At 58.0% G+C, this 16,341-nt stretch overlaps 1 protein-coding gene across 1 annotated transcript; it reads left to right on the top strand.

Annotated features, from left to right (window-relative positions):
• The first annotated feature begins 1,259 nt into the window (after nt 1-1,259).
• SLC6A19 (solute carrier family 6 member 19) lies at nt 1,260-14,004 on the top strand. Its single transcript, XM_028523558.2, has 12 exons — nt 1,260-1,610; nt 5,630-5,770; nt 6,238-6,375; nt 7,271-7,452; nt 7,810-7,920; nt 8,252-8,364; nt 9,826-9,954; nt 10,045-10,201; nt 10,854-11,058; nt 11,166-11,325; nt 13,215-13,377; nt 13,707-14,004. The coding sequence occupies exons 1-12, from the start codon at nt 1,409-1,411 to the stop codon at nt 13,905-13,907; spliced, it is 1,902 nt and encodes a 633-aa protein (XP_028379359.1). The 5' UTR covers nt 1,260-1,408; the 3' UTR covers nt 13,908-14,004.
• Nucleotides 14,005-16,341: the final 2,337 nt, after the last annotated feature.

Genomic DNA, 16,341 nt, shown 5'->3' with positions numbered 1-16,341 from the left:
AGGCCCCGGTCTGGCTGGTGGGCTGGCCCGGTCACATCACACCCCGGTCTCTCCTCCTCAGGACAGAGGGGTCTGTTCCCTGCCTGCCTGGACTGGCCATCCAGGGAGGGCACAGCCAGGCTCCAGCTGCAGGAACCAGCAGGGTTTCTCCGAGGCGCCCACCAGGCGCTGTCTGAGGGGCGTTGCCAGTGAACAGACAGGAGGCGAAGGCTCCCCTGTGGCTCTCACATCCCCGTGAGACAGAGAGACCATAAGCGATCAGCCAGGCAGCCGAATCGCCTGCGGCCTGTGGGAAGGGGAGGCAGAGATCGGTGGTGTTGCTGGCATGACTGGGAGGTGCGAGGAGGGCTGGTGGACACTGTGGGAAGATGGCTCCAGGCAGGGGGAGCAGGTGTGGGCCTGGGGCACAAGGAGGGGTCCCAAAGGGGGGCTATCGATCCTAGCCGGCCAGCTGGAACACTGTGGGGCCCTGGGCCTTTCCCCTTGCAGAAGCAGGATGGAGGCTCTGAGCAGGAGCGACCCGGGATGCTGCGCCCTCGCCAGGCTGTGAGAACCCGCTGCTCCGCCTCCTGCTCGCCATCTCTCTCTCTCTCTCCCTGTCCCCCTCCCTCTCACGTGTGCCTCGCACCCAGAATCTGGCCCTGCATCTCAGAATGCTCAGACCACAGAGGCTGCTGGCAGCCCCGTGAGCCCATGGTGCCATCCCAGAGCCGTCCGCCTCTTTAGCACCCCCCCGCCCCCAGACCCCCAGCCAGGGCTGTGCGACAGGACCCAAGTGACTCTGGACCTTGACCAAGTCGGACCCTTGGTGGCAGCCCCCTTCATCCTTGTCACGAAGATTCTGAGACCTCGCCTGCCCAGGGCACCTGCCTTCCTTCTGCTGAGCACCATCTCTGAATTTTTCCCAGGAAATCCACCATGCAGTTGGATGTACAACATGTTTTACAGCCCAGGAAGGGGCCTCGGGGTTCTAAGGGCTATGAGGCTGGGGCTCAGGGAGGCCGGAGCTCTAGGAATGTGGGTCCAAGTCCAGCTCCTGCCACTCCAGGCTTCCTCGGAGAGGCTCCCAGAGGGAGCGGCCAGGAGAGCCCCCTGGGAGTCTGGCTGTCTGAGCACAGGTGGGTGCGGGGGCGGCTCATCTGTGCCCGTGACTTCTGTTTGCACAGGGGGAGGGGCTGGCCAGTGCCAGCTGAGAGCCTCAAAGGGTCGGCCAGCGCCTCCGGCCTCTGAAGATAAGGCATTAACAGTCCCGTGGACTCGCCCTTCAGATCTGCTGACGCTTTCTTTCGGCCTAGGTGCTTGGGGTGAGGTGCCAAAGGTTCCCTATAAAGTACCGGGGCTCTGGCTTTGTCCACTCGCCATCCAGCTCCTGTCCTGCTCTGCCCAGAGGGAGCTGCCCGTGACCACCATGGTGAGGCTTGTACTGCCCAACCCGGGCCTGGAGGACCGAATCCCCTCTCTGGGGCAGCTGGAGGTCATGGAGAAGGAGGAGGCCGGCTCTCGGCCCAAGTGGGACAACAAGGCCCAGTACATGCTCACCTGCGTGGGCTTCTGCGTGGGCCTGGGCAACGTGTGGCGCTTCCCGTACTTGTGCCAGAGCCATGGCGGAGGTAGGCTGGGCAGGAGGGTGGGCTGGGGATCCAGGGCAAACAACAGTGATGTCCCCCAGGACCCCAGCACCCCGTTCACAGAGAGGAGATCGGATCTCTTAATGGATCTAATCTGGGAATGGGGACAGACAGGGACCAGCTGCTCCTGTGGGGTGGAGCCCCTTGTGTGAGCGGGGAAGGCGTGGGTCCCAGGGGTGGCAAGGCCAGCCCTCCTTTCTAGTACCGTATGGGCAGTGGGCTCCACATTCCCCGGGGGACAGAGGAGGGAGCTGAGCCTGCAGTGGGTGACCCTCGGAGGAACAGGCAGGCAGGCTCTTGGCAAGAGGTGGAAAGTCTGTATTCCCTGTGTAATGCTGGCCTCAGCCCATCCTGCTGTCTCCAGAGGCCTCTGGGGACCTTGCCTGTAGCCCAGGGGGCCTCCTTCCCCTGGGCTGAGGCCACTCCCTCTCCCCCAGCTGCAGATATTTCCCTGGGGTTTCTGGGTCTCAGTCCCCATGGTCTTGTCCTTCCATCCACCTTCCCGATGCCTGCAGGCTGCAGGGATGGAGGTCGTACTCGTAGCCCCATCTGCCTCCATGCCTCTGTGGCTTCTGTCTCCCCTGGGCCCCCAGCCCTGGCAGGGAGACGGCAGCCAGGAGCTGTGCCTTGGGAAGGGGCATGGAGCTGTGATTGTCACCTGGGAGGAGGTCTGGGTAGGTGCTGCACTCACTCCATGGAGAGACAGGCTCTGCAGAACTGGCTGGATGCTCAGAGGATGCTTCTAGCTCTGTGGGCATTGGAATAGCCTCCTCTGAAAGCACAAGGGCTCTCTAGTGAAGTGAGTTTGTTCTTATCCTGAAGAACCTGCAGACTCTCACCAGGCGTTGTGACAGAATAGAAATCAGATGGGGATGTTTCTAGGTCGCCTGTGTGACCCACCCCTCACTTCCATGGCCACAGACTAAAGCTTCTGAATGTCTGGAGGGTCTGTCTTTTTGCCTCAGGTCCAGCTGTGCTTTCTAGATGGTCCTGTCCCAGTCACCTCTATGCCAGTGGAGGGGTGAAGGGACCTCCCTGGGAACCAATGAGGTCACCCAGCAGGAGAGTCACTGACTCTCTCTGGAAGGTCCTGGTCACCTCCTGGACTCCCACCAGGGCTGCCCTAGGGCCAAGGTTCTGGCAACACCTGCAGTATTTGCTAAGTTCCAAAGGGAAGGGTCTGAAGCCAGGTCAGGGCAGGGGTTTCTGGGGACCCCTGAGAAGGGCTCACCCCTGGGAGATGGGGGTTTGGGGAGTGAAACACACTCCTTGAGAGTCCGAGGGTCAGTGTGGGGACATTGCCTCCAGGCACATTGTCTCTAGGAGATGTCCCACATCACCCCTGGGTCCTGAAAAGTGGACAGTGAAGCCAGGGGTCCTAGGTCTGTCAGCTCAGAGAAGCGAGGAGGGAGGTCCAACTGCTGGTCTCCCACCTCTTGGGACCCTTCTGGTGGCTCACCTGTGGTCCTCTCCAGGCCACGCCCTGCCCCTCCCATGTGTTCCCGCCCATCTGGAGTGCCTCTCACTGCTCCCCAGCTCAGGTCTGGAGCCAAACACCTGGTCCTCCAAGCCCAGGAGACATTCACTGATGACAGTGATAACACCCCAAGCCCACAAAGCAATTGTTGAGGACAGTGATAAGGGGCCAACCCCAGGAGAAAATTGCTGAGGACAATGACAAGGCGTGGCAGGTGACTCCTTCGGGCTGGCATTTCCCACCCTGCGGCCCCAGCTCTGGGGGAGGGCACGGTTCTGTAACTGGGAGGGGCAGTGACAGATCTGAGGACTCGAGCGACCAGCCCTGGTTTGGTGAAAATTTAGCTTGCCTTCAGTTATTTCCAGGAGTTCTGGGTAAATTGAAAAGTAAAACAAACCATCATTTACTTTATATTTAGCTTTACATTATGAAAAAAGTGGAATGCAGAAAAGCAGAGAAAACTACAGAGGAGACCCCCACCCCCCACAACGGACTGGCGTCCACAGCACTATGCCACGTTGGGTGGGTGGGGTGGTGGCCGTGTGCTGCGTGACGTGGAGATGCGTTGTCATGGGGAGGCCTACCTTCTAGGTCTCTGATGGGGGCACATCTGTGACCAGAGTGGGGAGTAACTGGGGCACTGGGTGGGCTCTGTCCTCTGCCTGCAGCACTCAGCTGCCTCACCTTAGTTAGGTCCCTTTTCTTGGTCTCCTGGGTCCACCACCAGCAAGGAGCAAGATGTAGCCACCTCTGCCAGAGTCCATCTTGCCACCACACTGAGAGACAACGGTCAGCCTGGACCATGTCTGGGCTGCAGGTGGCAGGGGTGGCCCCGGGCAAGGGCCAGCAACTCTCCTCATTCAGCCTTCTGGGAGTCGCACGAGGGACTTGGGGACCCACGACCCCTGTGTGGGCGCTGGGGCAGGGGGCTGGTGGGCCCTTTTTCTGAAGAGGGGCACTTCAAAAATTTCAAAAGTTTCAAAATCCTCCCTGAGTTGAGTTGACAGCAGAGTCCGGGTCCTGGCCCCACCCCGCTCTCCCTCCCACCTTCTGGGTCTTTGGGTTCCACCTGTGATGCCGATGGTGACAGGGAGCTCTGATCCGAGGGCTGCACCACAAAGCTAGCTGTTTCGTCCAGCTTTGCAAACCAAGAAGTGGGGGTGTGCGGGAGGCTGAAGCCAGGAGGTGCCGTCGGAGTCAGGACTCACCCACTCCCTGAGCAGGCCACGAACAGCTGCAGTCCGTTGTCCACGCGAGTGCACCACCCACTCTGTCCGCAGTGCTGCCACCCTGACTCCCCCCGTACCCCTTCTTAGTGTCAGTGCACGTAGGAGAGGTGGTGTGGGGGGCCCTGGGGGCCCTGGGGGCTGCCTTCCTCCACTGGTCCCGGCCGGGCACCCATCGAGCCAGCAAACATTCCTGGAGTTTCTACTCTGTGCCACACACATTGCCTCCCGGAGAGAGAGGTGTGCGGAAGGCTCAGCCCTGCCCCTGAAGACAGCAGCTGCCCCGCCCCAGCCCATGCCTCCCCTGCCTTCCCCACCCCTCCCCCACCCGTTTCCTGCATTTCTCGTGTGAGACCTTTGCACCTGGCCAGGTCCCACCACATCTCTGCCTCTGTATGTGCATCCATCGGTGTGCAAGGGCACCTGACCGTGGGCACCTACAGACAGGACACCTGTCAGGTGCCGTGTTACACCTGGGGGAGCTTGCAGGAGGGAGGGCTGCAGGAGCACAGGCAGCAGAGGCTTCCCGGAGGCAGGGCTACGCAAGAGGGGTTTTTAGGGTGCCTAGGAGTTCCCTGATGGAGACAGAGGGGCAGCGGGACCCGGGGGTAAAAGCGATGTCCTGAGGTAGGGAAGGGATCAAAGGACACTTGGGAACCACAGACTGGTTTTTGTCCTGAGACAACATGAGAGAGGCAACATGAGAGAGGTGACTCTTTTTGTAGTTTAACTTTACCCTCACCAGCACGGTGACCCAGTGAGTTGTCCCTGCCCATGAGCCTGCAGCCCCAGCAGCATCCCAGACCTGGGGCAGCCCCCCATGCCCATCCCATGGGAGATCCAGCTAGGGGTCATTACTACTGTCTGCTTTTCATCTCATTGTTACATTGAGCTGACCGTCGCCTTTAGGTGAAGTTTCTGTGTGCCATCCATACCTAGTTGGTTGGATTTTGAGCCCCAGAGGGGCCTCACAATGGTCTGTGGCCTCCCTGTGTTGTGTCCAGCATGTCGACACCTTCGTCAATTCCCCAGGAGCTGCCGTGCGCTCACCCTGCTGGACAAGCACAGTCCTGGGGGGACAGCAGGCAAGCTGGCCGCTCTCACGAGGTGGCATGAAGCATTCCCCATAAAGCAGTCCCAATGGCCATCCCGAATGGTGTGTTGTTGATGGTGGTGTCCTGAGTTTGTATTTGTGAGCAAGTTCTGCAGGAACTTTCTACCAGAGCCTGTGTTTCCAGAGGGGGCCTTCTGCCATCTGGCATGTGCTACCTGACACACTGCTGCCTTTTTCTGACCAGGAGCATTCATGATCCCGTTCCTCATCTTGCTGATTGTGGAGGGCGTCCCCTTGCTGCACCTGGAGTTCGCCATCGGGCAGCGACTGCGCAAGGGCAGCGTGGGCACCTGGAGCTCCATCCACCCAGCCCTGAAAGGTGTAGGTGCGTGTCGGTGCCGTGTCGGTCGCACCCCTGCCGGAGTCCAGCGTGGGCAGCAAGCACGCTCCCTCCTTCTCTCCTTTTGTCTCTGTTTCCAGAGGGCTTGCTGCCCTCAGTCTTCTGCACACCCTTCCTTGGCATCTCATAGACGTCAGTGGCAGGGTCCAGGCTGGGGCCACTCCTGGCCAACAGAGACCAGCAGGGCAGCAGAGGCTATTCTGAGTCCCTGGGCGTCCAGGGTTTGGGAGCGTGTAGATGCAGAGAGAGCTGAGTCCCCCACAGCAGAGCTCAACAAGTGCCTCAGGGACCACCCTGTTGTTCTCTGGAACCCCGGGTCTACTCACACTCAGTCCTTGAGGGGGGTCCCCCAGCACTGCCCCCTCCTGCTCACAGTGCCCTGCCCTCCCAGGGGTGCCTCCCCCTGCAATACCTCCCAGGGGTGTCCCCCAGCAGTGTCAATTGCTCCCCAGGGATTGCGTCCATGTTCGTGTCCTTCATGGTGGGCCTCTACTACAACACCATCATCGCCTGGGTCATGTGGTACTTCTTCAACTCCTTCCAGGAGCCCCTGCCTTGGAGCTCGTGCCCGCTCAACGACAACAGGACAGGTGAGCCTGGGCCGGGGCTGGAGGTCAGGGGCCAGGACAGCTGGCTGCTCGAGAGCCATGGGCACCTTTGAGCATGCAGAATCCATGAGTAGTCGCCTTCTGATTTCCCCAAGTTCAAATGGCTGTGGCTCAGGTTTGTCAAAAATCAGGGCACATCTACTGTAACGGAATTTTAAAAGATCACTCTGCCAGAGAAAAACCCTCTAGAAAGGTGCTTCCACCTCAAGAGGAGGGGTGCCAGCCCAGGTTGGAATGAAGGGAAGGTGGGAAGATGCCACTGGGAGTCGTAGAGACCCACTGCTTCCTGACATCCCACCGAGGGGTCACCTGATCCTCCACGGTCCCTTCCCACTGCATTCCCCAGGGCCTTCCTCTCTGCAGTCTTGTGCCCCTCACTTACCATTGGGTCTTTCCGGGGCCCCTTCCAGAGAGGGAGGGTTAGGAACAGACCCTCTGCCTGGGGCCTGTGGGGGCACGGGCCGTGTGCTCATCTTGGCAGCTTGCACACATTCACATCAGGATTCGAATGTGGATCCCATAGGCAGGGAGTGGCCAGTGCATGGCTATGTGTGTGCATGCATGTCCGATGTGCTCACACATCTGTGCACACATATGTAGGTACACATGCACATGTCTGCACCCAGGGATACCCATGTGTGCACATGTGTCTTGTGAATGTGCACACATGTGTGCATGTGCAAACACATGCAGATATGCTTGTGTGTGTGCACACGTCTGTGTGGGAGTGCACTTGCCTCTCCGTGCACACTGTGTCCCTGGTGTCAGTCAGTCAGGAGCCCAGCCTGGTTCCCAGCAGCACTGCCCTGCTCCTCATCCCTCCCTCCTCACTTCCCTTTCTATGACCCATGCTGACGGGTGTGAGTGCCCCCTGCAGGCTATGTGGAGGAGTGCACCCGCAGCTCAGCCGTGGACTACTACTGGTACCGGGAGACGCTCAACATCTCGACCTCCATCAGCGACTCTGGCTCTGTGCAGTGGTGGATCCTGCTCTGCCTGACCTGTGCCTGGAGTGTCCTCTACGTGTGCACCATCCGTGGCATCGAGACCACCGGCAAGGTGTGGGCTGGGCTTTAGGAGCTCCCTCACGGGGGCAAGCAGGAGCTGGCTGCCCCTTCATCAGCTCTGAGGGTTACCGCCCCATGTCTGTCTTTTTGGGAGGGGATGTGGTGCTGGCCTGGACAGTTCTCAAACCTGTGCTTAAAAAGCTGCAGCAAGAGTGACCCCCAGTATCTCTCTGACTGGGGGAGCTGAATAGTCCTCGGTACAGACAGAGTAGGAAATGTCTCCTCTCCCTGCCCTGGGAGTGGGGGGTGGTAGGGTACCCAGGGGAGTGGAGCTGGGGTCCTGCAGGACCTTCTCTTTCTCTTCGTGAGCCCCGTGTCCCCCTTCATTCCACTCCTGCCCCGCCCCCAGGCTGTGTACATCACCTCGACACTGCCCTATGTCGTCCTGACCATCTTCCTCATTCGGGGCCTTACCCTGAAGGGAGCCACCAACGGCATCGTCTTCCTCTTCACACCCAACGTGAGTCTCCTGCTGTCCCCCCCAGGCCTCCACTCCTGTGGCAGAGGCTGCCCTGGGGGACAGGCCTCCCCACCTGACACCAGCCCTGGCCAGTCCCACCCCCCCTCAATGTGTGCAGGCTGGACCTGTGTGGGGGGTTGTCTGAGAGCTCGAGTGGGGCTCTGTGTGGATTGAGGGCAGCCACCTCCAAGTCACCAGCTACCACCTGCCCAGCGGCCTCAGCTGTTGCCAGCCTCCAGGCTCACACCTCTCCCTTGGGCCACTACCCCCTTGGTTTCCTGTGATTCTTCATCTTTGGGGCACCTGGCTGAGGGTCTCTGCTTGGCTACAGATCACGGAGCTGGCCAACCCGGTGACTTGGCTGGATGCAGGGGCCCAGGTCTTCTACTCCTTCTCGTTGGCCTTCGGGGGCCTCATCTCCTTCTCCAGCTACAACTCTGTCCAGTGAGTGACCAGTGGTCTGGGCTGGGCTTGCCTCAGTACCCCAGAGGATCTTGGGACCCATGGGCTCCGTGCTGGGAGGCAGGCTGAGGGTCTGGGAGATTTTCACACACCAGGTGCCCCAAATGAGGCCTGTTTATGACCGTCCTCCCCATGTGCTTTGGTCCTGAGAATGGGGAGCCCCAGTATGCTCCCATCTGTCCCCCACACACACTCTCTGGCGGCCCCTCAGCATCCAGGACCCCAGATGCCCGGCCACCACAGCCCACCCCAGACCAACATTCACCCAGAAAGGGCCCCTAGGGATCTTCAGAGGAATTCGGTTGTTATCAGTTCATCTCCACAAGCACCAATGGAGGGCCTACTGTGTGCCCTGCCTGGTGCATGAGTTGCTGTCCTGCTAGGACCCGTGGCTGTGGTCTGGCAGAAATACAAATGGAATGAGCAGGAAGAGGGGTCCCTGGAGGAGCATGGGGCCAGGCTGGGGTCTGTGTTCGGGGCAGGCTCGCAGGCAAAAGGTGGGGTGAGAACAAAGGCTCAGACAGGGAGTGGGTGAGTGGGATGTCTGCTGGCTGCTGGCCATGGGGGATGCTCTGAGAGGGCGGGGGCTGGGCAGGGCAGTGGTGGGGCCCGATTTCTCCACCTCCATGCTGACCCTTGTTATTTTCTGACTTTTTAATTCTGGCTGTGCTGGTGGGCGGGATGTGGTGTCTCATTGTGTTTTGATTTGTGTCTCCCTGAGAGCTAGGGGACTAGGCTTCTGTTGGAAGCATCTGGAAGGATGGTGTTAGCATCAGCAGTGGGGCCAGTGGGAGAGCTGCTGGGTCAGGTTGGGGAGGCCAGGAGTGTGGTCTGGACACACTGAGCTGATGATGGGGAACCCTCAGCTGGGTAGGGACAGGACCTGGAGAACCGGGGGAGGGCAGAAGGGGATTCAGTGGGGTAGGGGTAGGGGACACAGGAGGGGGTAAGGGGGGCATGGCAGGGTAGGTGTAGAGGGCATGGCCCGGGCTACCTTTGCAGAGCCTTTGGAGTATGGGCGGTGAGGCCCTGGCTTGTCCCGATGGCATGAGGCTGAGTGCTTACTGAGTGCTCGCCTCCTGGGCCCAGAGCAGCAGCTGGCTGAGCCGGAATTGCCACACAAGGTTCTCCCATCCCAACTTTGGGGGTTGAAGGCTGCTCTAGAGGTCCCAACAGCTTTCAGGGGTCTCCAGGCCACCAACTTGCAGTGCAGGTGGCATTGCGAAGTGGTAAGAAGAGCAGGAGGGAGGGACCACTGGCTATAGGTGCAGAGCTTGGGCTGGCCTTCCAGTCACCTCTTGCTGGGTGCAGTTGGAGAACAGGTGGGTGGGCTGTGTTCCCTCTTTTAGTGTATCCCAGCAGTTGAGGCTCAGGACTGGATCCTTGCCTGTGCTGATGTGGCCGGGTAGGTGGACACAGCGTGACCGCTGCTCTCTTCTGCAGCAACAACTGTGAGATGGACTCGGTGATTGTGTCCGTCATCAACGGCTTCACATCCGTGTACGCAGCCACCGTGGTCTACTCCATCATCGGCTTCCGAGCCACAGAGCGTTATGATGACTGCTTCAGCCAGTGAGTGCTGCCTCTGGACCGTGCCTACCTCCAGGGAGCCCGCCAGGCCTGTGCCGCCCAGGGCTGGTATCAACCTCACTCCCTTTCCAGGAACATCCTGACGCTCATCAACGGGTTCGACCTGCCTGAAGGCAACGTCACCCAGGAGAACTTCTTGGAAGTGCAGCAGTGGTACAACAACACTGACCCCGTGGCCTTCGCCCAGCTGAAGTTCCAGACCTGTGACATGAACTCTTTCCTGTCAGAGGTGAGTCTGTTTGGAGAGGCTCAAGGCAAGGGATGGGGGAAAGACACCCTTGGGGGACACTGAACTCCCAGGAGCCCAGTTCCCACGGGCCTGTCTCAATCCTCACGTGCCTGCCTGCCTCTGACCCTCCTGCCCCACCCTGGGGCTGACACCCGAGAGCCCATCTGTCGTGCGTTGCCCTGCGGTCTGCTCTAACTGGCTCTAATGAACTGATGGGCCACACGGCAGGGGCAGCTGTGTAGGGGACTCACGCAGGCACTGCTGATGTCATTCAGGACTCTGAACCTGGCCATGCGGGTGCATCTCAGGAATCATCGGCAGGTGGGGGAGGTGCCTGGTCCACGAAAAGACGGCAGTCCATACAGCTGCCACAAGTCTGTCCAGGCAGCTCGGGGCCCTGAATGCTGTTGGACGTTATGATCCCTGTCCAGTTCATAAAACATAGTTCAACTTTTGAAAACAATTGGGCCAAAGAGATAAAGACTGGTTATTTCACAGGATAGCTCCAATGAGCCCAATACCTGCACAGTGTGGGCGTGGCATCTGGAGAGCCGACCAGGCGCTGACAGGGAAGGAGAGGGACGTGACTGAGGCCAGGGGAACGTGGGGCGTATGCGCTGTGCGTGTGTGACCCGTCTGCTTGTCCGTGCAGGGCGTGGAGGGCACGGGACTGGCGTTCATTGTCTTCACGGAAGCCATCACCAAGATGCCGGTGTCCCCACTGTGGTCCGTGCTCTTCTTCATCATGCTCTTCTGCCTGGGCCTGTCCTCCATGTTTGGGAACATGGAAGGTGTGGTTGTGCCCCTGCAGGACCTCAAAGTCATCCCGGAAAAGTGGCCCAAGGAGGTGCTTACAGGTACACAGGCCAGGGCTGGGCAGGCCGGCGGCAAGGACAGGCCTCGGGGACCGTGGCCTAGGGGCCGATGGGGAGACCTGTCTGCAGTGGCTGTTCTCCATCCCCAGGCCTCATCTGCTTGGGGTCGTACTTCATCGCGTTCATCTTCAGCCTGAACTCCGGCCAGTACTGGCTCTCCCTGATGGACAGCTATGCCGGCTCCATCCCTCTGCTCATCATCGCCTTCTGCGAGATGTTCGCCGTGGTCTACGTGTATGGCGTGGACAGGTAGGAGGGAGGCTGAGGCATGTGGCTGTCTCCAACAGTCTTAGGAAACTCCCACCCTGGGATAAGCTGTCCCCTGTCCAGCCCCAGGTAGAAGACAAGTGCACAGGGCACAAGCCTGAGGGACCACGTGGTGTGGGCACCAGTCTGGCACCTGGGTGGGTGAGGGCGGAAAAGAGATGGATCCCAGATGGATGTCCATCCAGAGCAGTCGAAGCTGCATCCCCTCCTGCTTCCAGATGCTTCCAGACCTAGTGTAGAAAGCTAAGTACAGACAGTAGGGGGCCACATAGTCACAAATGAAAATACAGGTGCCTCTGATCTGACCATGTGATTTAAAAACATTTATAACCAAAGTGTCATAACCAAAGCCAAAAGACACATAATTAGCTAAAGAAACAGCTGCATGGCATGGAGGTGAAGCGCTGGTACACCAGAAGCCCTTGGCAGACGAGACGTGACCAGAGGGATCAGAAAACTCAGAAGGGTGGTCTTTGTCCCGTGGGGCCCAGAATCAGCCTCCAGGGGCTGGGGAACAGGCAGGGGACTTGAGTGTGGGGGAGTGACAAGACAGGGACATTAGCAGTGGTTAAGGGGGCCTCCCTGTGGGACCAGGGGGAGGGAGCTGGGTGTTTATTGTTAACTGAGGGTCTGTGGCCAGGGAAGCCACTCTGGTGGGCATGTTCTGGGTCTCTCTATGGGGAGAGAGAGCTATGCAGCCAGACAGAGACTCAGACAAAGAAGGGGGCAGTGTGGCCCTTTCAGCCATCCCCTTGGTCAAGCACTCAGGGCATCACCTCATTATCATGGATGGGGACATCCAGAAAATGACACCAGGTCTCTGAGAGGAGCAGGTCTCACCACAACTTTAGAAGTAACTGTTGGCGTCTACTAATGCGACAGGCACAAGCCACCAGGCCAGGGGTGGGGAGGGAGGAATCTCACTGCGAGAGTCCTGTTCTGGATCACCAAGGCACGCGCATGTAAGGGCACACGAACAGGAGGCCTATCTCAGCCACAATGCACACAGTCAGCGTGGCCGCCGCGGAGCGACCGCCACGGAGCGACTAAGGAGTGTGTGGGCAGACTCACTCGCTGTGCCATCACATCAGCACGTGCCGGGGAAGAAGGCCTCGGTGGAAACGCCTGCTGCTGGATGCCAGGAAGGTGTTAACATCCTAGTGAGTGTGCATCCACCTGTGAACAACCCGAAGACAGTGTGAAGCCAGATACTTGCTGCCTGGGGTCCCACGCACCACCGCCTCAAGGAGGCCACGTGAGCAGGAGATGGAGAGCCAGGAGTGGCCCCAAGCAGAAGAGACTTGTCACCATGTTCCCAGGCCCTGCTGGGTACAAGGCTTAGGCATCTCTATTTTTCTAGAAGTGTCCTGCATATCCTCGGTGGGCCTGGACAGTTCACGTTCCCATCCTGCCCACTCTGTTCTGATTTCTACAATACTAAACTCATTTGTGTAAAAGAGAGTTCAGCACGAGATGGGCAGGAGATAGTGGGGCCTCCAAGGTCAGGGCTATTGCCCTACCAAGGAGATTGAGGCTTTCTTTCTCCATCCCCTGAGAGGTGTCAACTCCTATTTGAATAAATAATTGCCCAGGGAATGTTCACATGTTGGAGCACCAGGCTGTGGTTTGCTCTGTAGGGTGGTCTCCAGAGGCCTCCAGAGAGGCTGCCACTGTGCCCAGAGGCTTCCCAGGGGAGGCGAGTCTTTGTCCGGAAGGATGGCCACCACTGTAACGGGTGCAAGGCTGATGCAGCACTTCAGGGTGGCAGCCATGTGTCCGGTGTGGAAAGGCCAGCCCATCCTGTGCTTTGCTGGGATTACAGGCCCCTGATGTCCACCAGCTGATGGCTCCCTATTGGCTTCTGCTTCCAGGTTCAACAAGGACATTGAGTTTATGATCGGCCACAAGCCCAACATCTTCTGGCAAATTACATGGAGAGTGGTCAGCCCACTGCTCATGCTGGTCATCTTCTTGTTCTTCTTCGTGGTCAAGGTCAATGAAGAGCTGACGTACAGCGTCTGGGACCCTTCCTATGTGAGCATAAAGGGGCTACTGGGTGGGGGGTCGGGGTCATGTTCCCTGTTAGGAGGCATATGGGGGACTACCTGAGGGACCAGGGGAGGTGGGGAAGGTGTGGGGGGCAGAAGAAGTAGGGAAGCAGGGAGGGCAGAGGAGGTGGGGGAGGCAGGGGATCATATTTCCTGTGAGGAGGTATGTGGGGGTGGAGGAGCCTTGGGTCTCCTTCTCCTTCTCCACAAGGGTGAGGATGTGAGAATCTTGGGGAGAAGGGGGCACTGTGCCCCCAAAGGAGACCCCGCTGGCTGTCTTTGTGTCTGCTGATCCTGTGGTTGCTCTCTTCCTAGGAGGAATTTCCCAAGTCCCAGAAGGTCTCATACCCAGACTGGGTGTACGCCGTGGTGGTCTTCATTGCTGGGGTGCCCTGCCTCACTATCCCCTGCTTTGCCATCTTCAAATTCATCAGGAACTACTGCCAGAGGGAAAAAAACCAGCAGCTGATCAGTGCCCAGTCCACAGCCTCTATGAATGGAGACCTGAAGTATTGAGCACAGTGTCCACGGCTGCACACGTGCATGTTCATATGCATGTGTGAGCATGTGAGTGTGCGCATGGGAGAGAGTGTACATGTAGGTGTGCACATATATGTGTGCACACATATACGCACAGGTTATACACGCACACACGAGCACACATACGTGCGCCTCCATGTGCAGGTCTCCACGACTCTGTGCACACATGTATTAGCATGCATATACACATGCATATGCATATGCGGGGTGCACGCACACACGGCAATATATGCGCATGAACGGGCATATGCGCATGAACGGGCATGTGCAACCGTGTGTGCATGCATGCATATATGTGTGAACTTATGCACACATGTGCACGCAAGAACACACAAGTTGGGTATTTATAAACATGCATGTATGGCATGTGCATAATGTGCCACATGCATGTATGCATACATGTAAGTGTTCATGTCTACGTGCGAGTGTGTGTTTGTGTGTAATTTATATAGACATGTGCATGCAATATGTGTGTGCATGTGCACACATGTTTGCATGCAGGTTGCTCCACAGCATACACATCCCCCATGTGGGGCCTGGCTGCCCTTTTGGTTCCCTGTGTTCACAGATATGGTGGGGCCTGTGCTCACGTGCTGCCCTGCCCTCCAAAGGAAAGTCCAAAGCGACAGCAGGGAGGCCATACCTGCTGTGCTCATCCTATGGGAGACAGCAACACCCTTTGGAACAGTCTTGCTGCCCCCGTTTCCCTCGCTGTCGACCCCTTGACCTAGGAGTTCTTGCAGTAATGTTGTAATTTACCCCATGACAAGGAGCCCTGTCTAGAAGAGGCCATGGGGGTTTAGGCCAGTGAGACCTGCCTGTCCACCAGCTGGCAAAGAGTTCCTGAGTCTTGGCAGTGTTCCAGCTTAATGAACACTAACCCATTTAATCATTGCTCTGGCTGCCACAAATAGATGACAGTTAAATAAAACTCAACTCGGCATAATTTAAGGCAGAAACGTCCTTTGTGTGTGTGTGTGTTTTTAAGAGAACATTAACTGTGTGAATTTTTAGCCTGGTGTTGGAAAGGATGGGTTGTAGGGTAACTCAGCCTTGGTCACTGACATTGAGGACAGTCCATAGGTCCCGAGCAATGTCAGGACCGTGAAGACGCTGCAAGACCATCCACTTGGTGCCACTCATTGAAGGCCGGTGTTGTCTCCTCCTCCATCACGGAAAGGCTGCAACCTAGGGTGCAACATCCAACCTCAGCCGAAGTTACTTGGTACTTGGGGTGTTTATTTCAATGAACTGGCCACTTCCACTTTCCATGGAAATATCTGGAAGCTTAAGTTAAACTGGACTTTCTGAGAATTCTCTAGGCAGGGGCAGGAGAGCTGAGTGGAGGGTGGATCCCAGCACCACGTTCAGTCTGTCCACTTGGAGACCCCCCAACACACCCTCCCCTCCGAGCGCCTCCTGTCCAATGGGGACCACACATTTCAGCCCCGAAGCCTCGCTGAGAACCTCCAAATGCCTCCAAGTGTCTGGAGTCCTCTTATGTGGCCAGTCACCTGGATGTTGTGATCTACAGAAACCTCTGGAGGTAGAGTGGGAGGCCAGCCCACGCCCTCCACCCCAGGCCATGACACCGTGTCCCTGCCCAGGAAGCCCACAGACCTCACACCATTCTGGTCTCCACCCCCAGGTGCCAGTGGCTTCCGTGGGACCTCACCTCCTTCTACCCACAGAGCCTTCTGACCCTTGATTGGGGAAATGCTCATCGGCATCCTGTGGATGCACTGCCCCACCCAGAAGTACAGGACAGGAGAGATGGGGTGGGGCTGATCCCGTCAGTTCCTGTCACCCGAGGAGTGCCTCATTTTACAGACTTATTATCTTTGCAAATTTTTAGACATGCAGGTTTTACGAGCAGAAAGTGTACCTGGTCTAAATAAATCACTGCATTTCATATTCTCAGCCTAAATGTTGTCCAAATGCAGAGGGATGAGCAGAGGGAACAGCTGAGCCCTCTAGAAGGGATGCTGCAGAGCTGTCGTCCTGGGTTCCAGGACTCCCTCTGAAGAAGCCACAGTGTGGTGTCCACGGAGCCCAGACTCGCTTGGTGGGTGGCCCTGGCCGCTGCCTGAGGGGCCCTGTGCTGCTGGGGGTGGGCCTTAGCCTCAGGATGTGGGAGCCGCTGGCCAGGTTGCTGGGTTGGGGGCCAGGGAGAGGGAGTAAGAAGAATGGTGGGAAAGGCCCAGGCAGGTGCTTCAGGATGGGTCCCACCACCCCACCCTCCTTTTCCCTCCTCTTCCCTCCCTCTTCCTCCTTTTCATCTTCTTTGATTCTCCTCTTTGTCTCCTTTCCCTCTCACCCCAAAAAGAACCTTTTAAAACTGTGTCCACAGGGCCCACACTCACAGGGCCCATGTATTTGGGAACATGGCCACATGTTTGAGAGACACCAC

This window comes from Phyllostomus discolor, chromosome 3, assembly GCF_004126475.2.
Source record: "Phyllostomus discolor isolate MPI-MPIP mPhyDis1 chromosome 3, mPhyDis1.pri.v3, whole genome shotgun sequence".
In the NCBI taxonomy this organism is placed as follows: domain Eukaryota; kingdom Metazoa; phylum Chordata; class Mammalia; order Chiroptera; family Phyllostomidae; genus Phyllostomus; species Phyllostomus discolor.
The sequence above is the reverse complement of the archived record's forward strand: the minus strand, read 5'-3'. Positions and strand labels throughout refer to the sequence as shown.

Coding starts and splice junctions, on each gene's coding strand:
- SLC6A19 (XM_028523558.2), top strand. CDS start 1,409: ATGGTGAGGCTTGTACTGCCCAACCCGGGCCTGGAGGACCGAATCCCC. Junction 10,202..10,853: donor TGAACTCTTTCCTGTCAGAG/GTGAGTCTGTTT, acceptor TTGTCCGTGCAG/GGCGTGGAGGGCACGGGACT. Junction 11,326..13,214: donor TACGTGTATGGCGTGGACAG/GTAGGAGGGAGG, acceptor TTCTGCTTCCAG/GTTCAACAAGGACATTGAGT.